This window comes from Pseudochaenichthys georgianus, chromosome 7, assembly GCF_902827115.2.
Source record: "Pseudochaenichthys georgianus chromosome 7, fPseGeo1.2, whole genome shotgun sequence".
Lineage (NCBI taxonomy): Eukaryota > Metazoa > Chordata > Actinopteri > Perciformes > Channichthyidae > Pseudochaenichthys > Pseudochaenichthys georgianus.
The window spans coordinates 9,113,330-9,129,254 of NC_047509.1; the positions used below are offsets into that span (position 1 = coordinate 9,113,330).

Genomic DNA, 15,925 nt, shown 5'->3' on the forward strand with positions numbered 1-15,925 from the left:
TTTCAGCTCCCGCTCTGTGCACACCGCCCACTGGCGCCCCAGAGCTGCCCCTGCTGCGTCATGACGTCACCGTTTACATCGCTGATTTGCTCCACAACGGCAGCCATTACGGCGCTCACAACAACAACAACTGCGTCGGGTCGATGATCGTGTTGCTTTTAATCACACGAAGCCAGAATAAATTGAATAACGACTTCTCCAACCTTATACTTTTCTCCAGAGTGCCGTGGTTCATTGTTTATTAATGTGTTTCTGCAGCATTTACCGACCGCTGCAGTATTGGCTGCTCTTCCACAGGAGTTTATTCTCCCGTTAGCTCCCGGTTAGCTCACGCTGCAGCGGCCGCTCTAAAGTATTCACTGTCCGACTCACACAAGCAGCTGATGCATATCCCCAGTTCCCCTTAGCCTAAGTGAATGTGTGTCAGTCTGAATTGACGCTGTTTGGTATCACAACGCTGTTATGAAAGTTTCTCTGGTATAAAACGGGTGATGTTGGCATAGCAACCGAAGCTAAACTGACTACTTGCATCCGATAGCTGCAATAATATAAAACAACACGTCTGCCTCTCTCCACAATGATCGATAACAGCGAACGGATGGTCAAAGTAAGGCACAAATAAACAGAATCACACGAAGCCTGGTTAGTGTTGCCTGACTTTATAAAGTGTGTTTATAGGCACTACTGCTTATAGGCAGGCATAACAGTCGAGCCATGGGAGGTGGGTTTAGTTTCCTGCACGCCTCGACGTAAGAGAGACGTAAGCGACGCCACCTCTTAGCTCCGAAGCTCTTGCCTCTGGACCGACAATTTTTTGGAGCTGGAAATGAAGCGGATTCCGGAGCTAAGAGCCGGCGCCGCTGCGGTGTGAACAGGAAAACCCGGCGCTTTTCAGGCTCTAGCTCCGAGCCGGAGCTGAAAAGGCGCTGGTGTGAAAGGGGCAATAGGAACACTATAGATAAAACCTTACACTTTATCAAAGTGTATTGTCCTTTTTAAGAAAGAATGTAATGGATTGAGCAAAAGTGGAAAGAAATCATAGTCAATACAGTCAATAATAACTATATCAAAATCAGTATTTCTGTCTTTTTACGCCATGTCTAAATAGGCAAAACCCCACTTCATTTTGCCATGTTCAAACTAGTACAACGTGATAAAAATATTAAGACCTGATCTTTAACCTCTTTTTCATGTTACCCTGCATCATTGAGAGACTCCTAGTGAGGATAGTCAGTGGATTAAGTTGTATTACTGGATGCTATGAGGTTGTGTTGAGGGCTGCAACAAATGTACAACTTATAACTGTGATTTATTGTAGAAAATCCAAAATAACGTGTGCTGATGTCTAATATATACTTAACAACAGAACATATCAGCAACTTCTCACAGTGGAGAAACTGCCACAAGGGTTTTCTTCTGTTATAAAGTAACCCAAAGTTGTATTGCAGTCCATTCGAGTCGTACATTTGTATTTAACAATGTAAATGGTTGTTAACACTGACACAGAGGGTTTAGGTGAGTGAGGTAATTATTTGTATTGGATAAACAATTGCTGACTGTGCAATAATATATTTAATATTCCCCTTCACAATCACTCATTGCCTTTCCCCTTTTTGCATTTTATAATGGCTCTCAGTGGTATTATTTGGGGATTTGTTTCTATGTGTCTCCAGGGAGATCAGATAAAGTGAGAAGAACAAACCTGACAGTCGACTACCTGAGGTCTGCAGGTCTCTCTGGACGGGCTCCTTTGACAAATCCTTTGACCTGCCACCTCCATAAAATTTAAACCGGCACACACACACACACACACACACACACACACACACACACACACACACACACACACACACACACACACACACACACACACACACACACACACACACCACACACACACACACACACACACACACACACACACACACACACACACACACACACACACACACACACACCACACACACACACACACACACACACACACACACAGACATACATACATCCGCATTAAAATATTCTGGGAGCAGCATGGAGACTCTGAAGAATGTACAGTCACACAAAGGGCAGAAGACTGCAGTGTTACCACATACTTAATACATGTACAAACGCATACAGTTTCACTTCATGTGTTCAATCTCTATTACACACACACTCACACACACACACACACACACACACACACACACACACACACACACACACACACACACACACACACCCCTGACATGCTTGTGTATCTGTTTACTTACAGGTTTGTGTGGGCATGTCTGATCTGCTCATAGAGAACAGGAGAGGGCTTCCTCTTACTTTCTCTACCTCTATTTTTCATGAACTCCAGATACAAACCTGTATATCTGTGTTTCTTTATCCAATATGTTTTACAGTTGGCCATATTTCATCTTGACATCTAAAGCATCAGCCTGCTGAAGAGGCTGTAATGTGCCATACAGCAATAGAAATGGTGTTTAATTGGTGGAAATGATTGTTTTTACATGTTTTGGGAGGACAGTTTTGGATTGTTGGGCTTTATATCACTACCTCTCTTGAATTCAGTTATTCATACACAAAGAAGCTGTGACACAGTTTGTGCTAAAAGGACTTTTTTAGTGTTATAAATTCATAAATATGAAAACAGACCTCATTCGGAGGTTCAAATGTACAAAGAAGACATCTCTTGTTTATATTTAAAACATAATCTTGGCTGAATGAATTTATAAGAAGGCCCTCTAGAAGCACAGAAGTTGATGGGGGGAATTCTTGAAAAGAGAGACAAAGAAACATTGACTGTTGATAATCCACAAAACTAGTTTATTTTTCCTGTTTATTTTCTGACTGTTTCCTGTTTTGTGTCTCGTCCAGGTTTGAAAAGGAGTCAGGACAGCCTCAGGACCAAACCACAGCGACAGCGATGCCTTCCAACAAATACTCTGCTGCGATCATGGAGGAGTGCAAGAACTTAACGGCCGCAGTGAGTCACAAACACACACACTCACAACACACACACAAACAACAGCTGCATCCACATGGAAGCTATGTGATATGGATGGAATGATGGAGAACAAGAGAGAAGGATTCATAAAAAGATGGAGGACATGAGCGCGGAACACTAGCGTCTTTGTGTTCTCCAAAAATGGGTTCAAGTGTTTTGAGGAGATAAGACACAGATATATGTTCACACACTCTGCAGAAACTTTCACAATCCGTACACACACGTTTACTCTCAGTTTCACATTAACCCACGTACACATACTTTCACTCACCATCTCATAACTTGCAGGTACAGTATATGTACACTCAAACACACACATACACACAAGCACACACATTAATAGAAAGATAGATGTGTACAACCAGTAAGGTATGATCAGTAGTAAATAAAGGCAGCCTTAAAAATCCACTACTGTACTATTTGCTCTTTAATAAACTCTTTAATAAACTGTCGGTAATGTGTGTGTGTTGGGGGGGGGGGGCCTGTTGTCCGTTACTACTAGTTCCTCTTTTTCAGTCTCATAAATCACTCCATCTCAGAGGGCCACTTCCTTTTCTCCGCCATCTGCTTTTCTCAGTGGCTAACCGTCAGGGCTTTCAAGGTATTCAGAGAATACCCTGGAACACTCAGAAAAAACAAACAAAAATCGATTTAATTATATAAATAAAATGTATATAAAATGAATAAATGAGAATGGTATCTGTGTTGATGATCTGTAATATCACAGTGTTACGTTGATTTGTTTGTCCTTCTCGGACCATGCACTACGCATTTCAGTGGTTTTGTGTTAGAAAATAAAGCAACCAATCAGATCTTGTTCTGGGTCTCTGGGTAGAATATCCTTCAACCAAGGTTTTCTACATCCTTGATAGGATGCCCTGGTCGTTGCACTGAATGAGAGCGTACGTTTGGACTGACAGTTTGATCAACCAATCATATATTGATTTGTAGCCAATGGGCGTGTTCTTTCAGAGTTCCCCTCGGTTCCAGGGTATTCTAGAAGGCCCGCTAGTTAACTGGCTCGAGACAGAGGATCTAGAGATGAATGCGACGAAGCAATTCATGCCGTTTTATTGTTTTTAACGTTGAAATGACAAGTGCAACAGGTGAAGATGAAGTTGTTGCGGAATTGTTGTAAGTACCCTTTTCAAGACGACAATTCACTGAAAAGACGGACATTATAATGCCGGGGCGGTGGGTGTGTGTGTCTAAGGTCCCGTTGTGATAGACACGGTTCGCCACTGGCTTTTCTTTTTTCTTTCCTGCATCTGTCTTCATTTTTTTGTCATCCATCATTTTGAACTTTAATCTTCCTTTTAAACTCCTCTGTTTATTGTTTGCTCGTCTCCTTGTTAACCAGTTTAGCTGCCATCCTAACATTTTACGATCCGATGATTGCATACATTCACGTCAAGTTAAGATGCCTTGATAGCAAGCAGGTCAATTAATGATCACTTCTTAGATCATACACCAACGTTCATAATAACTGTAGTGGGAAAAAGAGGGCATTTTATCCTCAGCACTTCCTGTGTTCAGTTTTCACAAGTTCAGTTTCTGTGACATCTTAAATCTAGCAGTGAGGGAAACAGGTTATAATAAGCAGACGTGTCATGAAGAATTATAACAATAAACATTTTACAAAGGCGACCTGGAAACAGGCAAAGTTCTTGGTGGATGGTGGTAAAGTCTAAAAGTGATCAGGAAAAAATAAATAGTGCTTTGAAAGTCGCAACTCTTCAGCTTGCAGACTTCATCATGCAATATGGGGGGTTAAAAAAAAGATTCAAAAAGTAGAGCAGCAGAGATATCGTGATTTCATGAACTTAAATTAAATGTAAGAAAAGCCAAGACAGCATTATAATTGCACATATTTCACTGTAGGCGTATCACGGACAAAAACCTTTTAAACGATACATTTAAAGGTGGGGTAGGTAAGTTTGAGAAACCGGCTCGAGATACACTTTTTGTTATATTCCATGGAATGCTCTTAACATCCCGATAGCAATGAATATCTTAAGTGCTTTGACAAAAAATCCATACAAAATGTCATCTGTGGAAGCCGTAGTACTGTAAAAAGCACGACCAATCATTTTAGCCGGCCCGGCTAAAGTAACTGGACGGCCTACCTGCCTGTCAGCCTTCCATCGGGGCACAAACTTATCTCGTGCCCTCATTGGTCATGTGCGCGTTCGTGTGTGTTGGAGGAGGGGCTCTGTGAGGAAGTAGCAGATTTATTTCGGTTGTGTATTTTCAAATTGTAGCTGGTTTCTCCAAAATTACCTACCCCACCTTTCAGATCCTTCAAGCTGTAAATGTAATGCATGCAGAGCCGTTCCAATTTGAATAAAAAACGGAATCTCTTGATAAACATCACGTGATTTGAGTTAAGGATCCAGAACAGCTGCAAATGACACCATCACATTTTTATGAATGCATTCTGGGGAATTCAACATTACATTAAAAAGCAGAGCAGCGAAGATATCCTGAGCTCTAATACTTCAGTAGATATAATAAATACTGCATTGATACATACATATTCAGTCAGACAATTTAATACCCAGAGGAAGTTCTCCCAAATGTCCCAAGTTAAAGTCAAGAGGCCTCAGACAAACAAAATGAAGACCCACCTCTTAAATGTTGCTTTATTAAGTAAGTCCATGCATAAAACAATATTATTCTCAAAACAGAACAGACAATTTGTTTAAGGTAGGGGAAAACAAAATGAAAATAAATATGACTTCACTGATTTCAAACTCAACTTTGCAAGCTTGCATTATTGTTGGGACTTGCAGCATCATTGGACAACACCTTTTAATTGTTAAAAAAAGATAACTCTCTCAGACCTTAAACCCCCCCTTATGTGACAATTTACTGCACGTTGTGTTTTTGGAACAGCGGTGTCCAAGTGTTCGCCGTAGGCCTGCGTTTCTAATCATTTAGGCCTCGCTAAGAAGTTTTGACAGTGCCATCGGAGCGCCGCGGGGCAGACTGCTGCTTGCCAGGAATGTGTGTGTGTGACGTAGGTTGGTGAAATCTGCACAGTGTAGGGATTTACTCGCTGCTTTACCAGACACACACACACACACACACACACACACACACACACACACACACACACACACACACACACACACACACACACACACACACACACACACACACACACACACACAGTGCAGGATGCATGTTCATACACTTGCCATTGTTGTAGTAGGCGAGTATCTATAGTTGCCATATTTGTGCTATAAAAGACAGGAAAGGGGAGTGGACGAGGGTAGAAAAGGATCATTTGTGCTGCTTTAATGCTTCATCGGGCGTGTTCATGTCTGAAGGAGCAAAGAGAAAGAGGAGGAGAAATGATTGATATCCAGGAAGGCAGATTAATAGAACATATTGACAGTCACACAGCTACCTTTCCGACATCAAATCCAATTTTCTACTCACTTATGAAACGAGAGCAATTGGAATTGTTACGGTGTGTGAAGCAGGCAGGACCCAAATGCAGATATAAACTGAAAAAATCCTTTATTTTAAGGCTAGGATATAAACTAGGATATAAACAAAGACAAAACAGAACTCTCACCGAAGAACTAGTCATGACACAAGACGAACCGACAAAGACAGACAGAAAAATCAGAACTTAAATACACACAAGACTAATCACACAAACAAGACACAGGTGAGGAGGGAGGAGAAAACACAGGGACACCAGGTGAACACAATCGGGTAAATTGGACACACCAGGGAAACTAACGACAGGGAACCACAGACAGATTTAAACAAGACACAACGCATACAGTAGGGGTGTAACGGTTCACAAACATTTCGGTTCGGTACGTACCTCGGTTTTTAGGTCACGGTTCGGTTCGGTACGTTTTCGGTACAGCAGAAAATTATCACAAAACATAACATATTTTTTTTAAATTATTATTAAACTGTGAATAATGTATTCACTCAAATAAATACAAAATATAATAAAATAAACATTAAGGTGCAGCATTTCAATTAACTGAAATAATCTGTATTTGAACTTTACTGTACTAGTAGGCCTACTCACAAAACATAAACTATTAGTTTTGGGTTTTTAATTATTATTAAACTGTGAATATTCACTCAAATAAATATAAAATATAATAAAATAAACATTAAGGTGCAGCTTTTCGATGAACTGAAATCATCTGTATTTGAACTGTACTACCTAAGCAGCCAGTTAGACATAATGACTTGCTTGTCATTGTATTTTCATGTTTTATTAAAGAAAAATATACTTGTCCACATTGCTTGCCGAAAGGGCAGATCTGCTGGCACTAGCAATGTCTCCTGCTGTGGAGAAAACCCTCTCGCCAGGGACAGTGGCAGCAGATACAGCCAGGTAGCGCTTTGCTAACATGGCAACATAAGGATATTTGCCGTTTGTAATAGCTTTGGCTCGGTCTGATGTTTTTGCGAGTGGTGGAGGCTCAAATGCTAGTGGGAGTTGGGTTTGCACTTCAGTCTTTTGGTACCGGTGATATTCACGTTCGGGTGATGCCTTTTCAAATGAGTGTGCAAGCTTGATGTATTGCCTGCCGCGTAACCAATTTTAGTTGAACAATGCCGACAAACAGCTTTGGTTCGGTCCACCTGTCTTTGTCCGTCATCCTTGTACGTAACTGCGAAACCAAAATGTTCCCAAACCGGAGACTTCAATGATGCTGGAGGATTTTCGAGCTCAACTTTATCTGCTTTCGCCATTTCCTCAAATTACTGACTACATTTGAACGCATCCCTCTGACCAGCTCGTCCAATGAATTGACTTGCTCGCTCTATGCGTTGAACACAATGGGAGCAAATTACTCGACGCAGCACCTGAGATTACTTCCAAGAAGTTGTTCACGTTCTCAATTTTTTACGTTTAACGTTATATTCGTTCGGTACACACGTGTACCGAACCGAAGGGCCCGTATCGAATAATTTCGGTACGGGTACGTGTACCGTTACACCCCTAGCAGACAGAAACAGGCAAGACCGGAGGTGAAGACCTTTCAAAATAAAACATGAAACAAAAGACAGAAACAGACAAGACAAAATACAATACAGATAGATCGTGACAGGAATAAGCAATAGACATTTCCCACAACACTATTCTCGCATCCTGGCAGACAGTACTCGAGAAAAAAGTGAGGGGATCACTGCTTTTAAGACGAAGAATATAAGGAAAGTTTGTTACAAAAAATATGTCATGAAACAAACTGCTTTTGCCGTTTTTTTGTGTCTTTCTGCTTTTACTCTTCAAGAATTTGTAGGGTTGTGTCTGAGCTCCCTTTCTCGTTGAACTTATGGCACATTTCCACTGCAGCGCGTAGCACAGTTTAAGCGTGCCGTGCCAAACCCGGCCCGTTTTTTGTTGCGTTTCCACTAGGGGTAGTTCCGGCTAACGGGTACTGTTTCACAGTTTTTCTGGCTCTCCATAAAATCCAGGTTCTTTCCGGGCCAACAACCGGGCTGAATAGGCTAAACTAGAATCGCTGGCAAGGGGGCTACAACTACAACAAAATGAAAATATTTTACTGTGATTTAATTGTAATACACGTTTAAAAATAATGCCGAAGTAACAACATACTGATACCGGTTAGTAAAAACCATGAATTAATGCTTTGACAAGTCTGCAGACAGTAGTGTTAATTTAGTTGACTAAAACTATGACGAAATATGTTCGTCAACGACCTTTTTTTCCATGACGAAAACGAGACGATGACGAGAAGGCACCGACGGCAGTAAACAATAACTGTAACGAAATCATCATGCAATATCGTTGACGAAAAGTGACGAGACAAAAATGTAGTTTACTAAATAAAAACTATGACAAAATCTCTCTTTACTTTCGTTGACGAAAAATGAGGAGACGAAATATTATCAAAGATAACGTTAAATCTCTGATAGTCAGTTTTTCTCCCGGCAGTTCCATTTCCGGTGCTGCGGCAGAGCAGCAGCTGTTTCTGTGCTGCGCGCGGCGGTACATTTGAATTACACCGGGCAGCGGCACAATATGAACTGTCAGGAAGACTCGGGTCTAACTCACGGTCTAACCTTATTTAACAGAAAATAAAATGGCAACAACAGGGCTTAGGAGCAGTGGTCGCACTCGCGTTAACCGAATACCCCCCCGTCAGCGCGAGTGAGTGATACATTGTGCACTCGACGGGTAATAATGGATTATGACGGAAATGTTTCAATCCTGTCCGTCAAAATGACTGACAACGAAAAAGTCTAAAGCCACCACTGCTTGGGAGAAAGAAACGATGTGATATTTGGGCCCTACAATGAGGCGGAGAAAAAAAGCGAATGCATTGTTTCATCAGAAGGGAAGCAATGTGGCCATAACACAGCTGGTAAAAACACCACACACCTGAGCAGATACTCTCTGCAAAGCTTCTTAATCATTCAACCTGTGTTTTTCATCAAATAAGGACAAGATATAATCTTATTTATTTATATACTAAAATGACAAATTATTGGTTTTGGCTAGACTAGTTTGACTGAAATGTTCTATATAATCTGATGACTAAAAAAGACTCAACAGTTTTCATTGACAAAAAGTAGACTAAAATAATTAGTTTTCTTTGACTAAAATAAGACTAAAATGCTCAGACTTTTAGTCGACTAAATCTTGACTAAAATGTTTACTGTTTTAGTCGACTAAAATAAGACTAAAATGCTCAGACTTTTAGTCGACTAAAACTAAACTAAATAAAAACAGGATGAAGGTGACTAAATATGACTAAAACTAAAAAGGAAATTTAACACAGGACTAAGACTAAAACTAAATTAAAAAATAGCTGACGAAATTAACACTAGCAGACAGACAGCAGGCGAAAAACCTTTAAAATGCGTGTTTTCTGAATAGAGATCGGCTAAGCTAACGTTATGCTCCGACCGTCCATACTCACAACAACGGCCTACAGACATAAATAAACCAGCGACTGTATTCGCCATGACACAGACAGTCTGTGGTTTGTACTTGTTTAACTTTTGTCTAGTTTCTGAACAGATATGAGGAGCTGTGAGCTCTGAGTGCTAACAGCTAACGGCTGATGTTGGTTTTGTGTTTCGCATTGAAGATGACGTCACGGCTCCGCCTACACTGCGTTACTATAGTTACTACCCCAGTTCCTAAACTGTAATGGAAACGCAGCATAAAGTGAGCCTGGCATACCAAGGCCTAACTATACCGTACTAAGCCGTGTGAGGCCCTGCAGTGGAAATGCGCCATTAGAGACCTTTTTTGATCCTCTTCTTTAACCAATGCAGACCTGTTCTGGTTTAGTCCAGACTGCGAGACAGAAAAATATTTAAACACAACAAGTTGAAAGAAAATATGAGGAAGGATGGTTGATGCAGAAAGGAAAAAGGGAACCAGAGGGTTTCATTCAGTCTCAACTTGTCCACATTTTATAGAGGACATATTATAAAAAAACTCGCTTTTCTGGTGCTTGACCAGCTTCCTTTGGGTATTTGAAGAGCTCAGACTGAAAAGTCTGATACAATGCATGTATTCAAAGTTTCTGGCTAAGCCATTATTTCTAAAGAAAACATGCAGCCTACAGTTGGTTTTGGGGTTCAGAGGGTTAAGTTGAGATTTTCTCATGTTTTATTGTGTTGTTAGCATTAGCAGCGGAGTGTCTGTGGCAGCCAAGGCCGCTGAGAACAGCTGTGCTGCGGGGATTCAGATTTCCTCCAGCTGTGATCCTTCATCCCAGGCTGTTGAATTTCAGGGAGGTCATGTCCTCTGAGTCTCACTTATGATCCTTTTTCATTCTAATATTTTCAAATGTAAGGCTGATGAAGAGAGACATGTCTATTTTTATACCCAAATTACACCGGAATTGTTTTATTTTAATACCAACCAACATTTTACATCAGAATCCTTTGACTGTAATTGAACAATTCAGTAAAAAAATGGGACTACATTACATGTCACTTGTTAGACGCTTTTATCCAAAGTAGTGTTGTCACGATACCAACATTTTGGTTTCGATACCGATACCAAGTCAAGAATTGCGATTCCGATTCTTTTTCGATACTTTTCTTAAAAAAAGGGAAACACGGAATATCGGCTTTAAAATTAGGAATAACAGATGATTTTAGCAGTCAGAACAACTAAAGCAGCAGTGTTACTAAGAACAGAAACGCCAAAGAGTCACATCTAATATAAATATATATAAAAGCATTTATTTTAATTGTGTAGCAGTGAGTTTAACATTTTGGCAGCACTGTTGAGCATTTTGAAAATGTATTTTCATGCCTCTGTGCAAGGCTGAGTCTTTCTATCTTTATAGCCACTGGTGTAAAGTAACTAAATTCATAAACTCAAGTACTACTTGGGTACAATTTTGAGATACTTGTACTTTATTTAAGTATTTCAATGTTTCTTTTGCTACTTTGTACTTCTAATCCACTACAGTTCAGAAATAATGGTGTACTTTTCCTCCACTACATGTATTTAATCCCTTTAGTTACTTCACAGATCTGGATGAATGATGTGAAATATAATCAAGTGTTAAATCAGACTTTAGTTCCACCTGGAGTAAATCCACCAGCTACCCTGCAGTCTACAAAGTACTTCAGACTAGCTGCACCTTCACCAGCTTTGAGAACACTTCAATCATTATAAAACATATATATATATTATTCTGAAATGGACCAATCTGCACAATGACTACTTTTACTGTCGCTACTTTAATACTTTTACTTGAGGAACATTTTGAATGCAGTACTTTTACTGTAACAGAGTATTCCTACACTCTGGTGCTTCTAGTACAAGACCTGAGCACTTCTACTTTTACTGTCGCTACTTTAACTATATTTTGATGATAATACTTTTGTACTTTTATTTGAGGAACATTTTGATTGCAGGATTGTTCCTACATTCTGGTACTTCTACTTTAACTCAAGTACAAGACCTGGGTACTTCCACTTTTACTCAAGTACAAGATATATACTTATACCACCTCCGTTTATAGCCTATGAAAAAAACTAATAGAAAACGAAGGCTAAAGCTAACGTTAGCAGATAGTGATGCTAGTTTGCTAGTTAAGTTTGCTCAACGATAATATTGCGACAGAAACACTTTTCAGTGCACATCACGCTCTGCGCTCCGACAGGGAGCTCTGCTCTGAACACCTGAACGGCCCGTTCACAGACTTCTGGCGTCTTTTTTGTCAACAAGCCGAGGCGCAGCGGCAGTTGCACTCCCACTTGCAGCCATGCTTCTCGTTTTCTCACATGCTCTGGCAGCTAGCGCGTGGCCGCGTGCAAGAGAGAGGGGAGGGACTTAGAACGTGCTTGAGAGGAGCGGGACTGCAGGCACGGCTGCAGTACAGGGAGTGGAAGCAGAGCGCTGAACACACACGGCTCTTATTAAACGGCGTTTTTTCACGGGAGTACTTTTCCCCGTCATTCTTAAAGTACCGATACTAATGAAACGGAGGAATCGTACCGTTTTTAACGGCAGGGTATCGCGGTACCTTTCAAGTATCGGTACACCGTGCAACACTAATCCAAAGCGACTTCCATACTCAATACTGTGGGCAATCCCCACAGGAGCAATTTGGGGTGAAATGTCTTGCCCAGGGACACAACGACATGCTGACTGCAGTGGGTTTTGAACCTGTGACCCCCTGATCCGAACACCAACGCACAACCCACTGCGCCACACGCCTCCCACATCTAGCCCAAAATCACTTTTGCATCCTACCTTTTAATTTGATAATAGGCTTGGATACTCTGCAGCTCCAGTCAAAAGTCAAAATCATTCTCTGATAACAGCTTTTTAATTTTTAAACAGGGATTTTTTGCGATTCTCTGTTATTATTTATGTCCCTAAAGCATCACTCTTTTCTGCTCCCACTCTCACTCTCAATCATCTTGAAGACACACCTTATGCACAGGTTCATGGAGTTCATCAACAGCTGTGGAAATGTGGCATCACAAATACTCACACACCACATGCATTCCCTGTTTTACGATGTTAAATCACAAACAGCCTCAGACACGCTGGGATTTTCCTAAAAAGTCGGCACATTCTCACTATTTTCTCATCTGTTGCACAGCTGCTCCGTTTCTGTCTTCTCTCTAATCTGTTGCAACTTGGTATTGTATAACATTTAATGGGACCAACGATATTTTGTATGCAACATGCATTGATTTGTATTTATTTATATATTTAGAGAAATTGCTGGTATAATATTGTTTAAAGGATACTACTGAAAATCTATGCAGATGGATTACATAAAATACTTGAGTTGATGTCAAATTCATGTGAGTTTGACAAGTACATTAGTCATGTTAGGATAAAGCCAAAAAAAGCGGGACCCAAAAATGTGTTTAATGTTTAAAAACAGTCATAACAGCTTTAAAAAATATGTCAGAAATGTCAGTTTCCAATACTCAGATATTCATCTTCATGCATCCTGCATGAGCATTCAGTAGCGAATGTTTACACACGCACACACGCGTGCGCACACACACACACACACGCATTAGCAGACATAGTGTATGTAATGGCGCATTTCCACTACAGGGCCTCGCTCAGTATGGCTAGGCCTCGTTAGGCCTTGTTAGGACTGGCTCACTTTATGCTGCATTTCCATTACAGTTTAGTAGCTGGGGCAGTAACTATAGTAACACAGTGTAGGCGGAGCCGTGACGTCATCTTCAATGAGAACCACAGAAAAACAACATCAGCCGTTAGCTGTTAGCACTCAAGCTCACAGCTCCTCATATCTGTTTAGAAACTAGACAAAAGTTAAACAAGTACAAACCACAGACTGCCTGTGTCATGGCGAATACAGTCGCTGGTTTATTTATGTCTGTAGGCCGTTGTTGTGAGTGTGGACGGATTTTTAGGAAAATCCCAGCGTGTCTGAGGCTGTTTGTGATTTAACATCGTAAAACAGGGAATGCATGTGGTGTGTGAGTGTTTGTGATACCAAATATACTGCGTTAGCTTAGCCGATCTCCATTTAGAAAACACGCATTTTAAAAGGTGTTTCTCTGCCGTGTGTCTGCAGACTTGTCAAAGCATTAATTCATGGTTTTTACTAAGCGGTATCAGTATGTTGTTACTTCGGCATAATTTTGAAACGTGTATTACAATTAAATCACCGTCAAATATGTTCATCTTGTTGTAGTTGTTGTAGCCCCCTTGCCAGCGATTCTCTCTCTAATTTATACTCAGCCTGGTTGTTGTCCCGGAAAGAACCTGGATTTTATGGGGCCAGAAAAACTGTGAAATAGTACCCGCTAGCCGGAACTACGCTAAGTGGAAACGCAACCAAAAGCGGACCGGCCACGGCACCCTTAAAGCGAGCTCCGCGCTGTAGTGGAAATGCGCCATAAGTGTGTAAATCTCCCTAGGGCCTAGGTGTTACCTAAATACAGCAGTATATATAAACCTTTTGTACTCGGTCTTCCTCTAATCTGGGCATACAGAAACAGGGAATTAGATGGAGTCAGTTCATTAAGTAGGAGTGCTCTTCTCAAACAGATGACTCACTGTCACTGTAAGCAAATTCCTCTCGGATTCATGACCTGCTTTTATTCCTCCGAAGTGTTTGTGTAGAGTCAGAGGGTTTACCTCAGGTTAGGGTTGCCAACTTCCAGAAATGGAGAAACGGGACACATGCATGTGTCCCCCGCGCGCGAAGATTTTCGGGTTTCTGGCGGATTTAGTTACTTTTGTTACTTTATTTCGGTGTTAGGGTTAGGTTAGGGTTATGTTATTTAATTATTTTGGGGGAGCCAGCCCCTAGGGTTCGAAAATGTTTTTGGGGTCAAACCCCCCAAAATCCTCAACATGCATAGAAAACTATGCATACCTATAACACAATACAAACACAATGGTCTTACACCTGCATTAGGCTACTACATCACATTGTACATCAGCATGTTCAAATCGGATAGGTGGGCACTAGGGACATCTGGGCACCTCGATGTACAATTGGCTATTTTGTCCAAAATGTTAAAAAATAAAATATTTGAAAAATGGTATTAAGTAATGCAAAGTATACATGATGTGAACATGCACGGTACATCATTATTAGACTTAATGTTATCCTTCAACCAACCATTTTCCCAGCATTTTCCCATCAATCAGCTGACTGACACACACACACACACACACACACACACACACACACACACACACACACACACACACACACACACACACACACACACACACACACACACACACACACACACACACACACACACACACACACACACACAGAAGACCCGAGACAGATCTCCACTCACGGGCTTTACCCAACTGTGTTTTTCTTCCCACTGTTTGTTGTAAGACACAAGTATTTTCTTTTTAGAAGGGTCAGGGCCCAGAACCACATCCTCTCTCTCTTCTACTCTTTCATTATCACCTCCTCCACCGGCAGCGCTCATTTTCCCACACGACTGAACAGGCTGACATGCCACACAAACAATGATGCCGCGCCCGCGGCCCACCGGAGAGAATCTCACACACACACGTGCGAGCATTGTGCCTGCCCTGTCAACTGAGCGGTCCTAGTGCCCTTCGTATACAGCACACAAACACACAAGCACGCAGCCAGACACACTGCATTACGCGCAAACAGAAACATATTTTTAATTTTTCCCTTTACACGGGAATCCGGGACAAACAAAGTCCCGTACGGGACACGCCCCTTTTGGCTCAAATACGGGACGTCCCGGCTAATACGGGACGGTTGGCAACCCTACCTCAGGTGGACATGAGGGCGTGCCAGACAGTCTCCAACATGTCAATATGTCTTTTCATATTGGCTCCGCTGCAGCATTAATGTTTGATTTTGCACCTTTAAAAAAAGCAGCAGAGTGAGATTGTTTCATTAATGAAAACAACATATGATAATGAAGCATAAACAGTAGACCAGTGGT

At 41.2% G+C, this 15,925-nt stretch overlaps 1 protein-coding gene across 2 annotated transcripts in view; it reads left to right on the top strand.

Annotated features, from left to right (window-relative positions):
• Nucleotides 1–15,925, top strand: part of dnmt3bb.1 (DNA (cytosine-5-)-methyltransferase 3 beta, duplicate b.1) — a 53,981-nt gene that overhangs the window by 6,844 nt on the left and 31,212 nt on the right. For both annotated transcript variants that reach the window (XM_034087178.1, XM_034087180.2), the window contains exon 2: nucleotides 2,863–2,971. In XM_034087178.1, coding sequence (XP_033943069.1) covers nucleotides 2,863–2,971 — 109 coding nt within the window. The remainder of the gene's footprint in view (nucleotides 1–2,862; nucleotides 2,972–15,925) is intronic.